Source organism: Indicator indicator, chromosome 5 (genome assembly GCF_027791375.1).
Source record: "Indicator indicator isolate 239-I01 chromosome 5, UM_Iind_1.1, whole genome shotgun sequence".
Lineage (NCBI taxonomy): Eukaryota > Metazoa > Chordata > Aves > Piciformes > Indicatoridae > Indicator > Indicator indicator.
The window spans coordinates 29,414,185-29,433,289 of NC_072014.1; the positions used below are offsets into that span (position 1 = coordinate 29,414,185).

The 19,105-nt window shown below is 39.7% G+C and overlaps 1 protein-coding gene across 1 annotated transcript in view; it reads left to right on the forward strand.

The window, feature by feature from the left end:
• Window positions 1-19,105, forward strand: part of EPB41L5 (erythrocyte membrane protein band 4.1 like 5) — a 56,293-nt gene that overhangs the window by 26,693 nt on the left and 10,495 nt on the right. Inside the window, exons 12-19 of the mRNA XM_054380980.1 lie at window positions 759-828; window positions 1,493-1,662; window positions 3,244-3,350; window positions 4,031-4,058; window positions 6,728-6,770; window positions 7,670-7,785; window positions 18,201-18,367; window positions 18,897-18,991. Of these exons, the coding sequence (XP_054236955.1) occupies window positions 759-828; window positions 1,493-1,662; window positions 3,244-3,350; window positions 4,031-4,058; window positions 6,728-6,770; window positions 7,670-7,785; window positions 18,201-18,367; window positions 18,897-18,991 (796 nt within the window). The remainder of the gene's footprint in view (window positions 1-758; window positions 829-1,492; window positions 1,663-3,243; window positions 3,351-4,030; window positions 4,059-6,727; window positions 6,771-7,669; window positions 7,786-18,200; window positions 18,368-18,896; window positions 18,992-19,105) is intronic.

Genomic DNA, 19,105 nt, shown 5'->3' on the forward strand with positions numbered 1-19,105 from the left:
TTTTGGGGGTTTTATTTGTTGTGTTTTGCACTAGTTTGCTTTGGAAATAAAGTATGCGCCCAGTCAGTGAAATGACTTCAGGAATTCTAGCCAAGTTTATTGTTGAAAAAGAAGCAGAAGCAATAGTACTAGTGCAGGTTTTACATACAATACCATCTAGACAAACTTTTTATTAAGAAGATGGTTTTTTGTGTCCGGTAAAGGGCAAAAGTGTTGCTATGTGCTCATCAATAATGGCTAATTAAAAGCAAACAAACAAAGCTCACACACACATGCATTTCCAAACCAGATCAATATGCATTCAGGACATACAGAGCTTCCTTCGTTTTTTATGAAGGTGTGCTGCTTTATCTGTCAAATACCTGAATAGCTCCCCATGGTTTCTTAGAAGCATTCTGATGAAATTTTGCAGGGCTTTATATTGTATAAACCCCAAACTGGAGAACCTTCTAGCTAGCATATTTGGGTCTGGGTACACAGGCATTTATGCATTTTAAGTGTTCTATTTTTAAGTGTATTTTTCCCGTCTAGCATTTCAAAACTGTATACAAAGAATAAGTACGTAGATGTTTAGGGGAATTTCATCATGTGAATAGTACATTTGTGTTAGCCCAGTCCAATTTTATAAACTGCTCAGAAAAACACTCACTTTGTAGCAGAAGTGTTATCTGTGCATCTTGTCCCTCCACTATCAACATATCTGTCAGTGAGTTACTAAGAGAGTTAGACATAACCTGCTTTTTCTGTTCGTCTTGCAGGCCAAAGATAACAAGGCTTGACTTCAAGAAAAACAAACTCACTCTAGTTGTTGTTGAGGATGATGAACAGGTAGATAACTATCTGTGTAGTTATATCTCAGTCTTGATTATACAGTACTAATTTAGATATTCCTGATCTCTTTCTTGATATCTAACTTTTGGGAATTAACGTGGTCCCTTTGCTACGCTTTTTTTATTGTGACTTCATGAGGAGGAGGGGAATGAAGGGATTATAAAGGGAAGTATAAATTAAATGGGTTAAATTACTTTTTTTTTTTCCCTCACACTGTTGTAAAAGGGAAATACCTTGTGAAACTAGTGTAGACCAGATAATTTGGAAATAGTGTTGCATTGTGCAAGGAAGTGTAAAAACAAAAAAATGTGCACCATGTTTAGTGGAATGAATTCCTCAAGCAGGTGCCAGAATGGTTCCCATGGGAAGAAATTGCTCAGAGCTGAGATAATAAAAATGTGAGCATTGGTAATTTGAGGACGTCACATCTGGAAGTGAGACCATGGTGGCCTCATTGATAAGTACATTCCTGTTGTAATGACAGAAAGCTTCAGAAGCTTCTGAAAAGGTTGGGTTTTTCTGCCTGAAAGATGTTATTTTTTAAGCATATATTTCAGTATTCATGAACAACAACATAAAAATGTATTTGGCTGGCATTGAATTGTAGCTTTGACTTATTCAAGCCCCTTATAAATCATCAGTGTGCCATTTGTGCTTTAAGGGAAAAGAGCAGGAGCACACCTTTGTCTTTAGACTGGATCATCCCAAAGCCTGCAAACACTTGTGGAAATGTGCAGTGGAACATCATGCCTTCTTCCGGCTCCGAGGGCCTGTCCAAAAAAACTCCAGTCGGTCAGGCTTCATTCGGTTAGGATCCCGGTTCCGGTACAGGTCGGTGTCATCTGCTTTTCAGCACATACCTGCTTTTACTTCTTGGTTTTTCTTGCATTGTGCATGGAAACAGGACAGAACTTGGTATTCGTTCACCTAAGACATGTAAAACAGTGAAACTTGCAAGCTAAGTGAGTAGCGTTATCAGTTTTATTAAATTATATGGTTTTTTCCCCTGCGTTTTCTGATTCATATTTAGGTTATTCTGATCCATGCAGTAGGAAACCAGAAGTTTCTCAAGGTTCATACTCCTTACATAGCATTAATAGTACACTGTTTTATAGATCACTTTCCCTTGAAAGCCCACTCTTTTTCAAATGAACCATAGAGGATGAAAGATTGATCTGCATAAATTTGGGACATTGCAAGTCTTTCACCTCCTGAGTTCCTGACTGAGTGGTGGCAGAGCTTCAGAAGCCTAAACAATGCCTATTTCATGTTGGGCACTACTGGTGCATTTAACAGCCTTCCAGATGGCTTATGGTCCCAGACTAGTCTGCAGGATGTGTCATTTGCTCCACCAGCATTGATGAGAACATATGAAAGGGGGTGGGCTGTGATCCCAAGCAGTATGCTTGTACTTTGAATCACAGAATGCATTGGGTTGGAAGGGACACTTGAAGGTCATTTTTTCAAGCCCCCTTGCAGTGAAAAGGGACACCTCCAACTAGATCAGGTTGCTCAGGGCCCCATCAAGTTTGACCATGAACGTCTCCAGGTATGGGGCCTCAACCATGTCTCTGGGCAACCTGTTCCAGTGTTTTGCCAGTCTCATTGTAAAGAACTTCTTCCCTGTCTCTAACCTTTATCTATCCTGCTCTAGTTTAAAACCACTGCCCCTTGCCCTCTCACTACAATCACTTCTAAACATTCCTTCTCCAGCCTTCCTATAGGTACCCTTCAGATACTGAAATGCAGCCATAAGGTCTCCCCAGAGTCTTCTCTTCTCCAGCCTGATCAGTCCCCGCTCCCACAGCCTGTCTTGGTAGGAGAGGTGCTCCAGCACCTCTTTGCTTCCATTTCCAGCAACTGTAGCAATACCATCTAGTCTGCTTCAGAATGAATCAGTGGTACCAAGGATTCGGCAGAACAGGAAGCTGCTGCTGTTTTTGGGGACAGTCTGGCCAAATCTGGGGGAAAAAGGCTTGCCTAGGAACAAAACCTTCTAGGTGCTGGTTTTTAGTCCCATTATCATCTTTCTCTATGACCTTTGGCAACATACCTTAAGCTTTACTTGCTCCTAGAATTTTCAGCCTCTCCCAAACTGCATGAACTGTGATCACAGAAATATGCAAAGAGCGAATGTGTTTTTTCAGCAACTTCATGTTTAAGTAGTCATTGCTTCAGCCTCTTGTCTGGGGAAGATGGGGTGAAAAAGGAGTGTTTGTAGAACTTCCCTTTTTTTCTGAAAGGCCTTCTGAGGTGTTAAGTGTGGGTTTTTTTGTATTTTTTTTAATAGAACTGAGATCACATTATTAAGCTATGAATTTAAAATAGAAGTGTGATGTTTTGATAAGCAGTGTCTGTATTTTGCCATTAAAAATAAGTTACTTATTGTTTTATACTTTTGCATGACATTAGTGGGAAAACAGAGTATCAGACCACCAAGACCAACAAAGCCAGGAGATCAGCATCCTTTGAAAGAAGGCCCAGCAAGAGATATTCAAGACGAACACTGCAAATGAAAGGTAAAGGACTTTTCCTTCTGAGAAGTATAATCCATTGTGAGAGTCAAGTAATCATACCCTTTAAAGATTCTGTGTAGAGATTCTTCCATAGCTGTTTGTCTTTCTCTTGAATTTTCAAAGTTAGGTTTTCTTTGACTTTTTTGGGAGACTACATCTGTTTATCAGAGAAAGCTTCTGGCCAAAGCTTGTTGTTCTAGCTTGCCTATCAGGTAAAATACCCATGAATATAGCACAATAGGTGTCTGTATAAAGATGACAAACTTGGGTCCATGAAACAGCAATGTATTCATGATAATATTTGAAATTAATGAATCAAGTTTGAAATTTTTGTCATTGTTTTTCTTACGTTCTTCTTAGAAGTTGCACTCTGTTGTCACAACTTGATGGTTGTGATGGTGTGATATGCTTGGTCTCTTATGCCCACTCTTGTATAGGTCAAACCTGACCTCCATGTGTGCTTTGAGATACTTGCTTAAATCTGACTCTAGTTTGCTCTTCAGATTATTTTATTTTTCCAATTTATAATTTTATTTTTCTATACACGAGATTCATGCAAAACTTAGCTCTTGTAGTTGCCTACTTTCAGGTAATGCTAGACTATTTTAATTAATAATATACTTAATATTTAACTGCTAACCTAATTGCACATTAAACCTTAATTACTGCTTGTATTTTTGTAGCTCATGCTGCTAAGCTTGAAGACACAAGGTAAGATGCATTCCGATATAAATACTTCTTTGGTGTTTACCACCTGTACTTGAACATGTGTCTGCAGGAGGTTGTTGTAAGGTTAGCTAAATGTAGAGAGCTTTAACCTCTAAACTGTGATTTTGCCGTGGGTTTTGTTTGCTTTACATGAAACCTACTGTTCAAAGCAAAGCTCCTGTGTTGCTATCGCATGGAAGATTTTGCCAGACTTGCTTATTAGCAGGAAAAGAAGTTTGGTTATGACAGATATGATTCCTGCTGTATATGAGTGGTAGTTCTGTGTGCTGCCTTTTAAAGATAGATAAAAGCATGTGAGGATGTCTTCTCTCTGAGATCTGCCCACTCTGGCTATGTGACTTGAAATACATAATCAAGTGAATAACAGAATCACAGAACGTTAAGGGTTGGAAGGGACCTTGAAAGATCGTCTAGTCCAAGCCCCATGCCAGGGCAGGATCACCTAGAGTAGATGACACAAGAACACATCCAGGTGGGTTTTGAATGTCTCCAGAGAAAGAGACTCCACAACCTCTCTGGGCAGCCCGTTCTGGTATTTTGTCACCCTCACGGTGAAAAAGTTTTTCCTTATGGAACCTTCTAGGCTCCAGCTTGCACTCATTGCCCCTTATCCTATTGCTTGGCATCTCTGAGAAGTGCCTGGCTCTGTCCTGCCACTTGCCCTTCATATATTTATAAACATTAATGAGGTCACCTCTCAGTCTCCTCCTCTCCAAGGTAAAGAGACCAAGCTCCTTCAGCCTTTCCTCAGAAGGGAGGTGTCAGAGACAAGGAAAATACAGTACAATAAATATTTGGTCTGATATTCTGTACTACACTTGCATTTATTTTTATGCATTTAAGTATTTATTTTCATAGATATGTACTAAATTATTAATGATCAACATTAAGAGGGAGACCTTTCGGTTCTTTATTTCTCTACCTGGATTCTTTCTGCATGTGTAGGTTTATACTTCCTGTGGCAAGCTAAAATACTCATGTGAATATGAATCATGCAGTTTCCGTACCCTTCCTTAGGGGAAGAGGGGAAACCAGGCTAAAAAGAATTTTGTGGTAGTGAAGGAACTAAGATGCTCAGTTCTGGTTTCTGTACGTCACCCTGTAACTTGTGAACATTGCAGTGGTGAATTGCAACCACTTACTGTTTTTCAAGTAGATACCCATGGATGTTAGGCATCATGATAGGCTTCTTACAGCCATACATTTTCTGTGTGTAGCAGCAGGGAACAAGGCTACAGTTGCTTTAATATGGAGGTGTCTCTGTGACCTTCTGTATTGTCTTTGTTTTCAATTGGAAAAGTACTCTTCAAAACTGGGTGTCATTAAAGTTCTTAAAGGTCCTCTGCATGCAAAATGTGATTGATTAATACTTTCATCATGCTGCATTGTCATGCCCTCTCCAAATTTCATGCTGCTTAGGTCATTCTGAGAGTGGGAAGAGAAACTTCATATGCAGTTTCTCCTTCTGATAAGACAGCGGTCGTCTGATGTACACCTAGGTGTGGCACTGTTATGTTAGTCTCCTGAGCAATCTATGCCATTTCTGAAACTCTGCACTTGAGCATTGCTAATTGAAATGCATCATGAAAGATGTATGTTGTTCCATTCTTTTGTGTTAACTCAGCACAAGGGAATGTGCTACCCAGAAGGCATTCCTTAAGATTGTTGTTGCACACTATTCTGTGCAAACCTCCACATTGTCCCACAGAGAAGGTGTGAATTTGGGAAATAGGCAAGGAACAGCTTGTCTGATCTTGACATTGTGATACTTAACTAAAATCACTCTAAAGAATCAGTAAAGTAGATACAGGAAATCTATTTGAATTGTTAGCTTCCCAGATTGCATGGCTGTTGTCCAGACTGTAAATCAGAAGATTAATGGCCCATAGGAGACTGGAACCAATTTTTTTTAGAAGACTCTAAGTCTGGAAGAAAGTTTACTTTGCATGAGGTTTCATAGCACATAATTATTCTGTAGGGTTTAAAACCTTTTAAGTATCTCAAAAATGTGAAATGTCTCTGGCAGATTCAGAAATCATCAGGAATAGGGCTATGCATCTTATTCATTAACTACATTAAATATTTCATAATATTATTATTGCTCTTCTAAGCTCCTGTGCACATAATTTTAAATGGATGCTTTTAAGACTCTGAAGCAGTAGTTCAGTCCATTAGAGGTTGTATGCAGAAACTCCTGAATTTTTCTACTTAACTTTGTGATGTGAGACCAAGTCAGAAGAGCTCTAGTTACAGAATAAACAGTATCTGCAGCATGTAGGTGAGGTTTTAACAATGTCACATTTTTCTGGGTGTTCAACTAGAACTATGTAATGTTTGCTTTAAAAGTGCCCCACCCTTACTGCTGAATCAGGAAGATTTCTAAATTGAACTGGTTTAGGAAAGGAAAAATCAGATGAATTACAGATAAACTCCAGCTTGAATAAATGAAAAATAATGTGATACTTTTAGTTACCTAGCGTGAGGCAGCTGATCTAAAACGTAAGTTTTTAGGTTTTCATTGAGAACAGTTAAGTGCTTTGAAAAAAATCTTTGGACTTTGTATTTCTTTCTGAAAAATCACTGTGGTTCTGACAAGACAGCAAAAACAGTTTGTTGTTCTGATTCTGATTTAAATTCTTTTTCTCTTTCAGTACTGCAAACAATGTTGTGATCAACCAAACTAATGGATCACAAGTAAGCACTCTCATTGTTTTCAAAGGCAGTTTTCATGCATTAAAACAGATTTGGGGGTTTTGTTGTTGATTCTTGAAATCCAGTGACTGAATTGAACATTACAGTGAACTGCCGAATTGCATGCCCAGAAATTACTGCTGATGTATAAACAAGATAATTGGTTATTTTAGCTGGAGTCAAGAAGATAGCCCATGTCCCAGTACTACAGAAACAATGCTATTTATAGATACAGGTTTTCAGGTACCTTTGTTTGAGTGTCGTTCTTACCCACAGTATACCAATTCTATATGCTAAGTCACATTTGAAGAAAAGCACAATTCATAAACAGCTGTGTTGATTCCTGGTTACAGGATTTTTTTTTTCCTCTGAAAGACAGGAAAACACCTGCAAATTAAAGAATCCATGGTTAGGTTAGCAAAAATTCAGTGTTTCCTGAATGGAGAAGGAAATCAAAGACGTCTGTCCTACTTCCACATAAGTATTGTATGTCAGTACTTACACACAGAATACCATGTTTCACTGAAAAGGGATGTTGATGTGAAGTAAGTCTGCTTCTGAGTATCAAAACCTAAGCCTTGGTGCTTGGAAAGACCCTATCTCACTTTCAAGTGCAGTATGCAACAGAAAGGGTCACGTATTGGTAGAGATGACATTAGTTTATTTCAACATTAGAATACTCAATGTCAACTAATAGATGGATTGCTGCTCTGCCCAACCTTTTGCCATCTGTGTGCAGTATTGGAAAAGACTGGTTTCCAGTGCTGTGGGAGTAATGGAAGACAACAGCCTTGCTTTAACTTCATGTTTGAGAAGTGGGTATATGTTTTGCTATGTGTAATGTGTCATTACTTCATTAGTGTGCATATAGTAACTTAGTTGTTTGTATTCTGTCTCCAAAGAGCTGGAATGCAAAGCCAAACTTACCTGTCCTAACAGGGGTTCCTTCTGCCCCAGTCTTAGTGGAAATAGAAAACCTCCCAAGGAGCCCAGGAGCCAGCCAGCAAGACAAAAAGTGGTACGTTGTGCTTTGCTGGGAAATGAATCTTGCTTACTTTTGCATGATTCAAGTTGCTGTTTCTTCATCTGCACTTAAGCTGTCATCCTTGTATCTTTAACGTAAGTTGACAGTCAAGTTAGTGATGATGCAGCTGATTTGTTGCTGTGAATGTAGAGTGGGGAGGTGAAGACAACAGGCTTAGTCACTGCCAACCAAAAGAAAATTTCTTCAGGGACTGAAGAAATTATTAAATCAGGAACAGCATTTTCAAGTTGAGAGCGCTGAGTCCTTCTCACTTATCATAATGCTCCTTGTAACCCTTTGCTTGGTATCATGGAGCCCAAGGACTTAACTTCATCCTTAAGAAAATGCAGAACTCTATAAACCAGTATCCTTGTTAATCATCTTTTGAACCTTCTGAAATAGGCAGGCCGGGTTTTTTTCATTATCTTGGGTGGAATGGGAGCTTGAGGAAAATGACACCAGCTGAAGATATGAGCTTTGATTTCATGTAATCAGAGTATTTGTTTTATGGATTGGATGCATCTCAAAATGAAGGTGATTCGTTTGAAGATAAATGTACATATAATTTTCTTTAAAGTAATTCTACATTGCAAACCTGTTTAAAACCTGAACTGACATACCAAGCCACTACTTGTGCACACATAGTCTTATTTTTTTCATGTTTTTGTGCATTCAGAGGCAGTATGGCTTATCCTAAAAGGATAACTCTGGTTTATACAAGGCTCTTCAGGAGCAGCAGCAATGGAATTGAGTGACACAAAAGCTCTTATCCTAAGCAGTTTCAACCCTCAAAAGAAAAGATCTTTCTGCCATTGTTGGGTATAGGAGTCTCCTTTGCTTCAGCATCTCTTAGAAGTAGATGATACCTGTTTACACCAGTGCAATGACAAATGTAATTTCACTTCATGAATCTTACTGATTAAAGTGTTTTAACCCTATGGATATTGGATTAGAAGTGGGACAGTAATTCTGCTTTATGTGTTGCATTTTATTGACATTTCAATCAGAACATATGATCAATGCTGTTTTTCTTTCTTCTGCCCTTGATTTGTCTAGTATCTGAAATCTGTGCTTGTCTGTGGTGAGATCCTGTTGATCGCTCGATTCCCTCCGTGGTGGTGGGTGAAAGGTGGTGGTTTCTTCGTTCTTCAGCATTCTCAATATGGTTTTGTTTTTATTCTGTTGGTCTAGTTGCAAGATGTGTGCTAGAAATGGGTGTATTTCCTTTGGTGAAGATGTTTGACTCTTGCTCCAAACAGCTTTTCTTGGGTATCTGATTCATGGTAGCATTCTTGCTAGCGTTTGCAAGACTTCTGTTGCTCACTGAAATCCCGCTGATTTTTGTTCAGAAGCAGAGAGGACTCCTGTTTCAGTTTTGGTCTTGGTACACCTGGTTTAGGATTAAGAACTTGGGCCTGTCTATCTTAACATTGTTAAGGAATTAAAGCTTTCATGTCAGCTGCCACAATGTGCGTAGCCTTTCTGTAGAGGAGTGGGAGTGAATATAAAGTGCACCTAACATACCCCAAAACAGCATGCCATAAAGCAAAGAAGCTCCTTGGCAATTGATACGTTTTAATCAAGAGCGCAATGCTTGAACTGCATCTGCCTTATGTTTCTTAGAGACATATCATTATTGCAGGCAGTTGACTTCTGGCAAACAGGTTTTAATGTGTTCACTGGAAACAGTACTGCCTGTAATAAAGAGTGTAAATCCAGCTGTAGGAAGAAGACAACAGTTTGGAGCTGAGTCAGCAATTGAGCTACATTCTGGTTTCCTAGCTGGGAAGTGGGGTTAAGTTAATTGCCAGAACATACACATTTATTTCAGGGGCTGTGACTTGGCTATTGCACCTTCAAGTCTTGGTGTCTCGATGCTGCTAACAAGATCTCTTTTCAGCTGCTACTGTTTTTAATTGGCCTGTTTCTGCATGAATTATCTTTTGCTTTCTGTCAGAAAAATAGTCTTCTTCTGGAATGAGTTTGCCAAGAATTGTTGAGAACACCAAAATCTTTTGGACTGGGGATTTTTAAGATGGTTAGGTTTGAAGGGGTTTAGAAGTGAGGTCCTGACCTCATGGATTTCTGTACGCTGCTTGGCAGATGCCTGTACTGGCTACCTTGCAGCTTGGATCCCTTCCTAATGTCAATGTTTCCTTTGATTTAAAATATTAATGCTGCAGCTGCCAACAGCAGTTGTGCCACATTGTAGAAAGTACTTTGCCAGATAGGAAGGATTTTAGTGTTCAGATTGGTGGGGATTTTTTTGTTTTTGTTTTTCTTTTTTCCTCTTGGCTCCATTCTTGTAAAATTTTCAGAACAGGAAAACTCTGCTGGTTTGCCATGGTCTGAAAATGGTCTTGGAATATTGGCTGCAGGGCTGGGAAGCCAAAAATGCAATCAGCATCTTTCTAATTGTAGTCTTTTCTCAAGAAGCTGTTTCTGTACTCAGGTAGGACAGGATACAAAAGTTTAATAATTTGTTTTTTCCTTATTGTGGAATAAATAGGTAATTCTTTTTTTTTTTTTTTTTGTTGCTAGTAGATATGGCTTTCACATGACCACTTAAATTAGAGAAATGGGGGGAATAATGTAATGAAGTGTTGAGGACTGGAGCTTTCAGCATTCATGGGTCACTGTCTCAGAATATTTCACAGAAACCAAAGCTCTGAATTTACTCATGCGTGACCTTTGTATAAATCCTCTCTCTTTTCTAAAGGAGGACTATGGCTGAGCATTAATCATTTACTGCTGCTGTGAATCCCGCATGCTTTTCTGCTTCCCTGCCTTAACATGTGTCATCTTCCAACTTGTGCTGGATGCTTGGCTGTTCTGACAGGGCTGAGAGTGCTGCACCAGGCTTTCTGGAACATGAGAATGTGGAATTTAAGCTGAGGGCTGTCCAGGACCCTTCTAGATGAACAGAAACAATGTTTCCACTTTGTTTAGATTTGGGTCATTACATAGAGAATTTTACATTTATCTGAGCAGATACGTTTGGGTTACAAATTTCCTTGCTTGAGGAGTTTGAGTGCATTTTTCCAAGCACTTTTTGATACCTGACTGTACCTTACATCAGCCTCTCCCAAAGCATACCAGTGAAGGATCCTAGTAGAACATAGACATCAATGTCCATTTAGGAAAATCTTTTAAAATTCAAATGTTTTAGTAAATTGCGTATCTTTTTTGCTTTGGAGATGCTTGTGCCTAAAGCCTTAGAGTTTTTTAGCTAAGGGCTCCTGTGTAAAAATATTTTCAAAACATTGTTTAAAGTGGTGAATGTCCTGCTCTTTCTCCTCTTTCTAGCTTTTGGAGGACTTTATTCCAAGTGTAGTAGACTGTACATGGCATTTCTGTGGGTTTTATTTTCAGGAAGTAGATTTGACGAGCTGTTATACCTTAGTATGCCAAATTGGAAAGCAAGGTCCCAGTTTGTGCTTGGCCTTTTTAAAAATTGTTCATTTTCCACTAAGTTTTTTATGTTAATCAAGTATAGGTACAGTCAGCTTCTCTACTAGTATTGAGTCCCTCAGTCACCTAAATTGTGAATGATTTGCATATGCTGTTGTTTGTTTCTGCACAGTAACACTCACTTTTCTGAGTTTCTGTTTTCTTCTTTTTTTTTTTAACTTGCATTAGAATCTGCATTTTCCAGTGACTTTGAAAACTGATGTTGCTTATAGATGCTTCTTCCAGGTGTACGTTTGGAGCTGTCACTTAAACCCTTTCAGCATCCCAAAGCCAAAATGTGTCCAATATTTAGGAGGCCTGTTCCTCCATCAGATTATTTTTCTCTCATGCGTAAAATGCACAAGGTTCTTGCTCAGCTTTGTGAAATGTTTTGAAATATGAAGTGCTTTTCATTTGGTAAGTGTAGACACTGTATACATGAAATAGCTTAACTTGTCATTCCAGGCTTCTGCAAAAATATGCATGATCCTGAGCAGAAAAGGGGTTTGTTTGACAGCCTCATTATGTACACGTTAACTTGCATGCCTCTTTCCCTTCAGTATATACCTTCCAGCAGCGCCCTTTTTCCTTACCTTTTCACATCCATCTTCTTGTCTTTTACCCTCACTTTACTTTTTCCACCCTCTTCCTCATCCGTACCTGTTCACTAATTGTGCCCCCTCCCGCTCCCCAATAATCCAGGCCCCTTGATGCTGCCGACCGCTGCCAACGTGGTGGAAGCCTGTGGGACGCATGGGCACCGCCGAGGACGCGCGCTGCGGACGGCCAGTACCCCGCCCTTGTCCGTGAGCGCAATGGGAAGAACGCAGCAGTGCATAGCGGTGCTGGTACCTATGCTGTCCAAACCACCATGACCAGTCTCTGAGACGTGGGCCTCTCTGGAGCTTCAGACTGCTTTCTAGCAGAGGCTGGGGGACTGCATTTTTGAGCTGTCTCTGAGATATGAACAACAGACCCGAAGTTGACTATAGAGGGGGGGAAAAAAAGCTTTTGTTATGAAGGCTCTGCATATCATGTTGTTGGTATTTAGTCTTTAAAGATAAAAAGGTAACATCAGACCACTAGTGGGCTAGAATGTGGTTTCAGAAATCTTAGAGGATGTTAATTGCCCCTCCTTTTGAACCATGATTATGAAAAATTATCGAAGATAGGTGATTCATCTGAAAACTAACCTTTTTTCTTTTTTTTTTAACAAATTCTCTTCTGAAAAATACTGTTTGGAAATGGAATTATTTTAATTTTTTAAGAATAAAATTATCAGAACTTCTGAAAAAGCAAAGAGTAATATCTGTTCTGCTTTCTAGAAAGTTTTCCTTTCTTTGCTGCTGTGCTTCAGCTGAAATGAAACAAATATTTCCTGACAAACACCAGTTCTACCATATGATTCACAAGGTTAATTGTTAAGTCAGGGGTTAAGACTCTAGCTTCATGGTTCATTGGTGTTCTTGGGGGCCTTTAACAACATGAAGGAACTACTTTTACCTTTGAACACGTTGTTTTTTCATGTGTTTTCTGAAGTTAGCTCCCTTTAAATTGCAAATATTCTTTTCCCATTTAAAAAAATGGGGGCAGGGGGGAAAGGAAGAGAAGGTGTGGTAGAATGCTCTTAAAATTCACTTACGTTTGGCTTTTAGGATAAAGAAGGTATTTGAATGATAATCAAATTGTTTCAGTAAGTTTGGAATTGCCACAGGGCCTAGAAATCAAAACCCATTGTTTTCAGATATTCAGCCCTCAAGAACCAAGTAAGTCTCAGCTAGGACGTTACTTAATATTGCCTGAGATGTTTTGGTCACCTCATCCTTGCATCTGACAGGAGAAAAGAAATCACTACTTAAATATGAGTCTCTATTTTACAGCTCTGCTGTTAAAAAAAAAACACACCAAAAAAAAAAGCTGATATGCAAGCTACCTACTAAAGATCTGTGAGCTTTGCAGAGGTGATGAGAGCGATCTCTTGTGCTGGTTTTAGTTGTCCATTTTGCAAGGTGGATGTTGCAAAGTAAACTTTTTTATTATTTATAAAGTTGCTTAAGAATATGCAAATGAGAACAGATGTTTTAACTTCAAAATATCATATAATTTCCATGTAGATGAGGGAGCCACTAATTTGAGCAGAGGAATTTATGATGGTTATGTTTTCAAAACGCAAGAACATTGTTGCACTAACAAGTCAGTGTTTTACAAAATGGTTTTAAGTTCAGATGTTCTTATGTAGTTGTCGGGCCACTCTAAGTACTGGCTGACTCCTCAAGTACCAGATAAGTTTTGTGTTGCTGGTAAGGAATAGCTGAGGTTGCAGCATGCCTCTGGAGATCATGTGGTACACTCCCATGCTCGAGCAAGCAGGTTGTTCAGGATTATGCCAGCCAAGTCATAGGAGTATCTCCAAGGATAGAGACTTCACACTCTGAGTGACCCATTCTGGTGTTTTACAAACCTCACAGCAAACAAAGGTGTTCTGTTGTTGTGCTTAAGTGGAATTTCCATTTCAGTTTGTACTGTTGCCTCTTGTCCTGTCTCTGGCCTATCTTGAGAAGGGTCTTCTGTTGTCTTTACTCCTCTCATGAGGTTTTTATGCACATTAATAAGATCCTCCTGAGCTTTTTCTTCTCGAGGCTGAACAATCATAGAATCATAGAATTGTTAAGGTTGGAAGGACCTCAAGGATCATCTAGTTCCAACCCCCATGCCATGGGCAGGAGCACCTCACACTAGATCAGGTTGCCCAGAGCCATATCCAGCCTGGCCTTAAAAACCTACCTGGTCTCTCAACCTCTCCTCCTATGTCAGATGCTCCAGACCTACTTTTGTGTTTCTGTCTCTTTGCTGTGCCCCATCCAGTATGTCCACGTCCCTCTCGTCCTGGGAAGTCAAGAGTTGGGACCAACACTCACCAGTCCCAGACACCTACAATAGCGTTGTCATGGACTAACTGCAAGTTTGGTAATTAAAGCTGTGCCTAAAGTTTTCATAGTAGATCTTCTGCATGACAGCAGAGCTAGTTCAGATTCAAGGCAGGAGAAGCTACCCTCGTTGCCTGAAATCCATCTATCTGTAGAATTTATTTGGTTTAGTGTGGTAGATGTCACATGCTCTTGCTGTCTTGCTTTGAATCACCTGAGGGTTGATTTTACTCTGTGCTGGGCTTATTTTAGTGTGACTTTGTTAACTCATGGAGAGTTGTTATCCTCATTTCCACTGGCATGGCAGCTCTCAGTTGCAGATGGAGTACTACATGAGTATCAACACCACCTAGCTGCAGTTTTATGGGGACAGGAATAGCATGGATTGTCTAAACACATGGTTCCATCTTCTTAAACAGTGCAGTGGTGACAGATCTTTGCTTGATACGCACAAAGGTTCTGCAGCCATCTCCTCTTTCTGAGGGTGTTTTCATTCCTTTCCTCTTGTTGTTGACTTGTGTATATTATACTATATCAGTATGTGGAATTCTCTTAAAAAAAAAAAATGAGACAGGAATATTGGACTCTACCTGCTTGGTTAGAAACTGAATGCACATGAACAGTCTGCAGTAGGATCGTACAACCCCAGGATTTTTTCTTTTTCTTTTTTTCCTTTTAAAAGGAAAGAGACATTCTTTTTTTTCTGATTATTTTCCATTTTTGTTTAAGAACAAAATCAAAATCTGGAAGGGTGATAGCCTTAAATTTTACTATTCTGCTTACCTTCAGGTGTACAGCATTGTTAATTTACTTCATTTTGGGGCGTTCAAAGAATTTCAAACTACTCTACTACCTTGCAGAGTCAATGTGAAAAACTATTCTGTCATTACCACGCTGTTTCAAGTTAGATTACTTGCAAAAGAATTAGCTCTTCTGCAGCAGACTCAGATAATTACAATATTTTGCAGACTGCATTTTGCACACTAAAATGAAGTATGCCTTTGCTTTTCAACTAGAAAAAGAAAAGTGCTACACTTAGTAACTGACAGCATTCTCTTCAAATTGTGTTGTATGCTCTGTGGTACAGATGAGTATCAATGTATTTGTCAGGCAAAAAGAAGAAAAGTAGCTAACTGCCTTAACTGTGGGCATTCCCTGAGCATGTAATGACTTCTGTGTGATTTATTAGTGGGTTGACCAACCTGTTAATAAACTAAACCCCTTTGATCAGATGTTCAAACCTTTGATAAGGTGTTCAAGAAAAGATTGGATGTGGCTCTTGGAGCCATGGTTTAGTTGTCAGGAGGTATTAGGTAATAGGTTGGACTTGATGATCTCTGAGGTCTTTTCCAACCTGGTTGATTCTGTGATTATTCCTATATTCATAACTATTGTGTGGCTTGAACTCCTGGTATTGTCAGCTTAGCTAACGCTTATTTCATTCTTGGGTACTGCACAGCAACTGTCACAGAAGTCCTGCCTTTCCTGGGAAGTCTTTTATTATTTGTCTTGTGATTGGCATGACAGTTCCTCAGTATTTTGTGAAAGAAGTAAGACATTCTATGCAGTGACCAAAAACAGTATCTTATGCTTCTTACTTACATAAGATTATGAAGCCTGCGTGGAAGATTTTCTGCTGATACTCTGAAGAGGATGAAGAATCTGGGCAGCCTAGAAAAATCTATTGCTCTTTGGGGAGCTCTTCATTTGCACTTGCAAATTCCAGAGGCTGAGGGTGTAGCCAGTAGGACTTTCTTCTCGTGACTGCCTATCTCAGGGTGACTTGGAGTAGGTGCTTCAGTAGGTCTGAATGCAAAATGGAGTCGATACCTACTTGAATCTTGCTTAGGAGGCTTCTCTTGAGTCTACATGAAATTGTTTTAGTTTCCCTGAAGGCCATGCTGTGATGGCAGGATGAAGCTGTAGGGACTTACCCCAGTTGTCTTTGCTGCCTCAGCCAGTCCTCCATCAAATGGCAATAAGGTTTTCTACCACCTTTCACCACCTCAATGTATGTAGTACATGCTTTTGAAGCAACACTGGCTATTGAGTGGTCCATTGGAATATGCCACCAGATTTCAAGACTGCCCTTATCTAGCAGGGAGGTTTTTGAATCAACTCTCTTTTCTGTCTACAGTTACTGCAGTTGTCATAGGGATGAAAAAGGCTAGTGTAATTATCCTAGCAATTTTCTAATGAAGATAAATTTCATTTTTCACTCATTTTTTCCCCTATTGTATTGCAATGCTGAGAAAAGCATTAGAAGATTACAGCACCAAGAAGTGTCATTGGAGCACTACACCTCTCAAGATAGGAACTTATTCCTTGTTCTTTCAGTATGGCATGGCATCAGCACCTCTCTGCACTGTGGGCAAGATCCGCACTCCATATCCTGGTAGTCATATTAAACATTTCAGAGGCTATTTACAGAAAACTGTCAGCCAAATCGTTGGCTTCGTATGAAGATTATAAAACATTCTCACTATGGTGCATAGGCAACCTCTGATAGTAAGGTATGGGATTCAGCTGCTTTCTTTGTTGCTTTAACTGAAAGAGCATCCGTTCCTGCCTCTTACTTCTAATAACTGGAATTGTCTGTATCCATCATTCCCTTCTTGCAGGACTATCTGCTGGTTACCATTTCCTATTAGTGGTACACAGAGAGGCTACACAGTAGATTGAAAAGTTTCCTGTTATTTGCTTTGCTAGTAGCTTCTTATTCCGCTGCTTTAAGTTAATCAAGCAAGTGCCTTCAGTTTGCCTCATGGCAATTAATTGTCTTAAACTGATTTGTATATTATTAGCACTAAAAGGGTGATACACTGTAATCTGTTTCAGAAATATATGTTTAACAGTGAAAGGATTCTTTTGGGTCTTTGAGCTGGAGGGAAGTTTTCTTCCTGGAGTCACTAGTGACAGTGACTGCTTCCAAAATCCAGGGGCTGGAGGGAGACAATGGGAGTTGACATGGTAGTGATAAGAGAGAATCTGGTCTAAACTGTCAAGTAGGAAATGTTTCTGTCTGTGCATCAGGGTAAGTTCTGTTGTGGTGGGAGCTTGCTTGGTGTCTTTTGTTCTCGCATCTGGGACAGGACTTTCAAAAGCAGTATTGCATCCACACTCCATGGAAGTGTGATTGACTGAAATGGACAATGATCAAATCGCAGCTGTGTGCACAGGATGTCTGGTTACCCATCCTGTTCTGCAGCAGTTTGTGTTTCTGTATTTGTTACGGTTTGCTGTTAGGATAGTTATAGCTGTTCCTGAACTTTGCAGAGATGCATGAGATTCCTGACTGTTTGCACAACGTAAGCATCATAGTACAACTTTTGGGTTTGTTATTGGTTTTCTGTTTTCATTGTAAATACAGACGGGTAGGGCAAAACGGAAAGGAAATGTTTCCATTAGAAAGCAAAGGAGGTGAATCAAGTGATCCTAACAGGGTACAGAGTATGTGCTGTAGTTGACTTAAATGTTGTGTGAGGTTTCATTCTTGTCTCTGCTCACATTAATAAAACTCAAACTAGCTATAGGTATGCCTAGTCATAACAGTGTCTAGCAGACCTATGCAGTGCACCCTTCTGCCCTTTAATAGCTTACAAGTGTTGAGTGAAGTGCTGTACAAGAAGCTTTTTGTGAACAGTATCGTCTTCCCTCCCCCTAACTTCTTCTCATGTAAAAAGACTAAAGCATACCTTGAGTTTGTTACAAAAACTTTATTGTTCCAGTAAGTGTATTTAACAGATAAAAATTTCCCTCCTTCTCCTTTCACTTTTTTCCACTGCTCTGTGATGAAGTAGCATGCAATATGGACCTGTTCTATTATGAAGTCAATTCTGCAGGCCCTTTTGTTTTTCTAAACTCACTGAAAGCCAACGTCTAGTAGTTACCTGAAACAATTCTTGCAGAATGTGTCTAGTTACCAGAAGACAGCACGAAAACAAGAGGTTGCATGTGCTGAAGCTTCTTCTTGTTGCAGGAAGAATGGTAACATGGTTGTGTGTATCTCTGCCCGTCTTTCTGCCTTTGCAGTGTACCTCTTGTTGATTTGCTAGACAGCACGGAGTTGCCAGAAACTTGTGTTGATGACGCTGTAGGCCGTCCAGTTGTTGGCCTGGCAACAGGAGATTCAGAAGAGGCTCTTAGTTGCCCTCATCCTGGGACAAAGGAAGCTGCTGTTGAAAAAGCAGACTCTGATCGTAAGCAAACTTAGAGATTTTTTTTTTTCCCCTATTATTGTGATGTGTGGGGTTAAACTTAGCTGATGAGGTTGCTATGAAGTTATCTGCTTATGTAAATCCAGAAGTGTTTTAGAAATCTCCCTTAGATCATATGCATAAGGGTAATTTTACCCACCACTTGGACAACAAAATCTGTCAGCAATTCGTGTTCAGCTGGAAGCAGCTTATTTCCAAGGACAGAGGTACAAGGGAAAAGTCAAAAGTTTTTCATGGGGTATGGCTTTGGCCACAAATAATTAACATTTGCTGCTTGCTTATTGACTGTTACTGTCTGGGTAAATGAGCAGCATGCAGGAGTGCTGCATTGTTGTGATGAGGTACATATAGTCTGTAGGCTTCAAAGTTGCATTGAAAGTTGAGCAAGTAGCTTCTCCCATCCCTCTGCTTTCTTCCACAGGGATGGAATACTAGTTGAGGAAGAATGCCAGTTAAAGTCAGCGAATTCCGCAGTGACAACATCAGCATGATACCTTTTTGTCTTTTTCAGCCTTTGAAGAAGCATTTCTAAAACTGAAAGAGCTGGAGACAGAGCGGAGCAGCCCCGTGCCAACCGAGCGTCCCAATGTAAACATAAACATACAGGTACTTGGGTTTCCTTCTTCCTGGAAGAGCTGCTGAGTTTTGTTCAGGTCTTTATGAAAAGTCTCAGACTTACCTTGGGCTCTCTGCAAGATTTTAAAGAATATAATGTTAGAG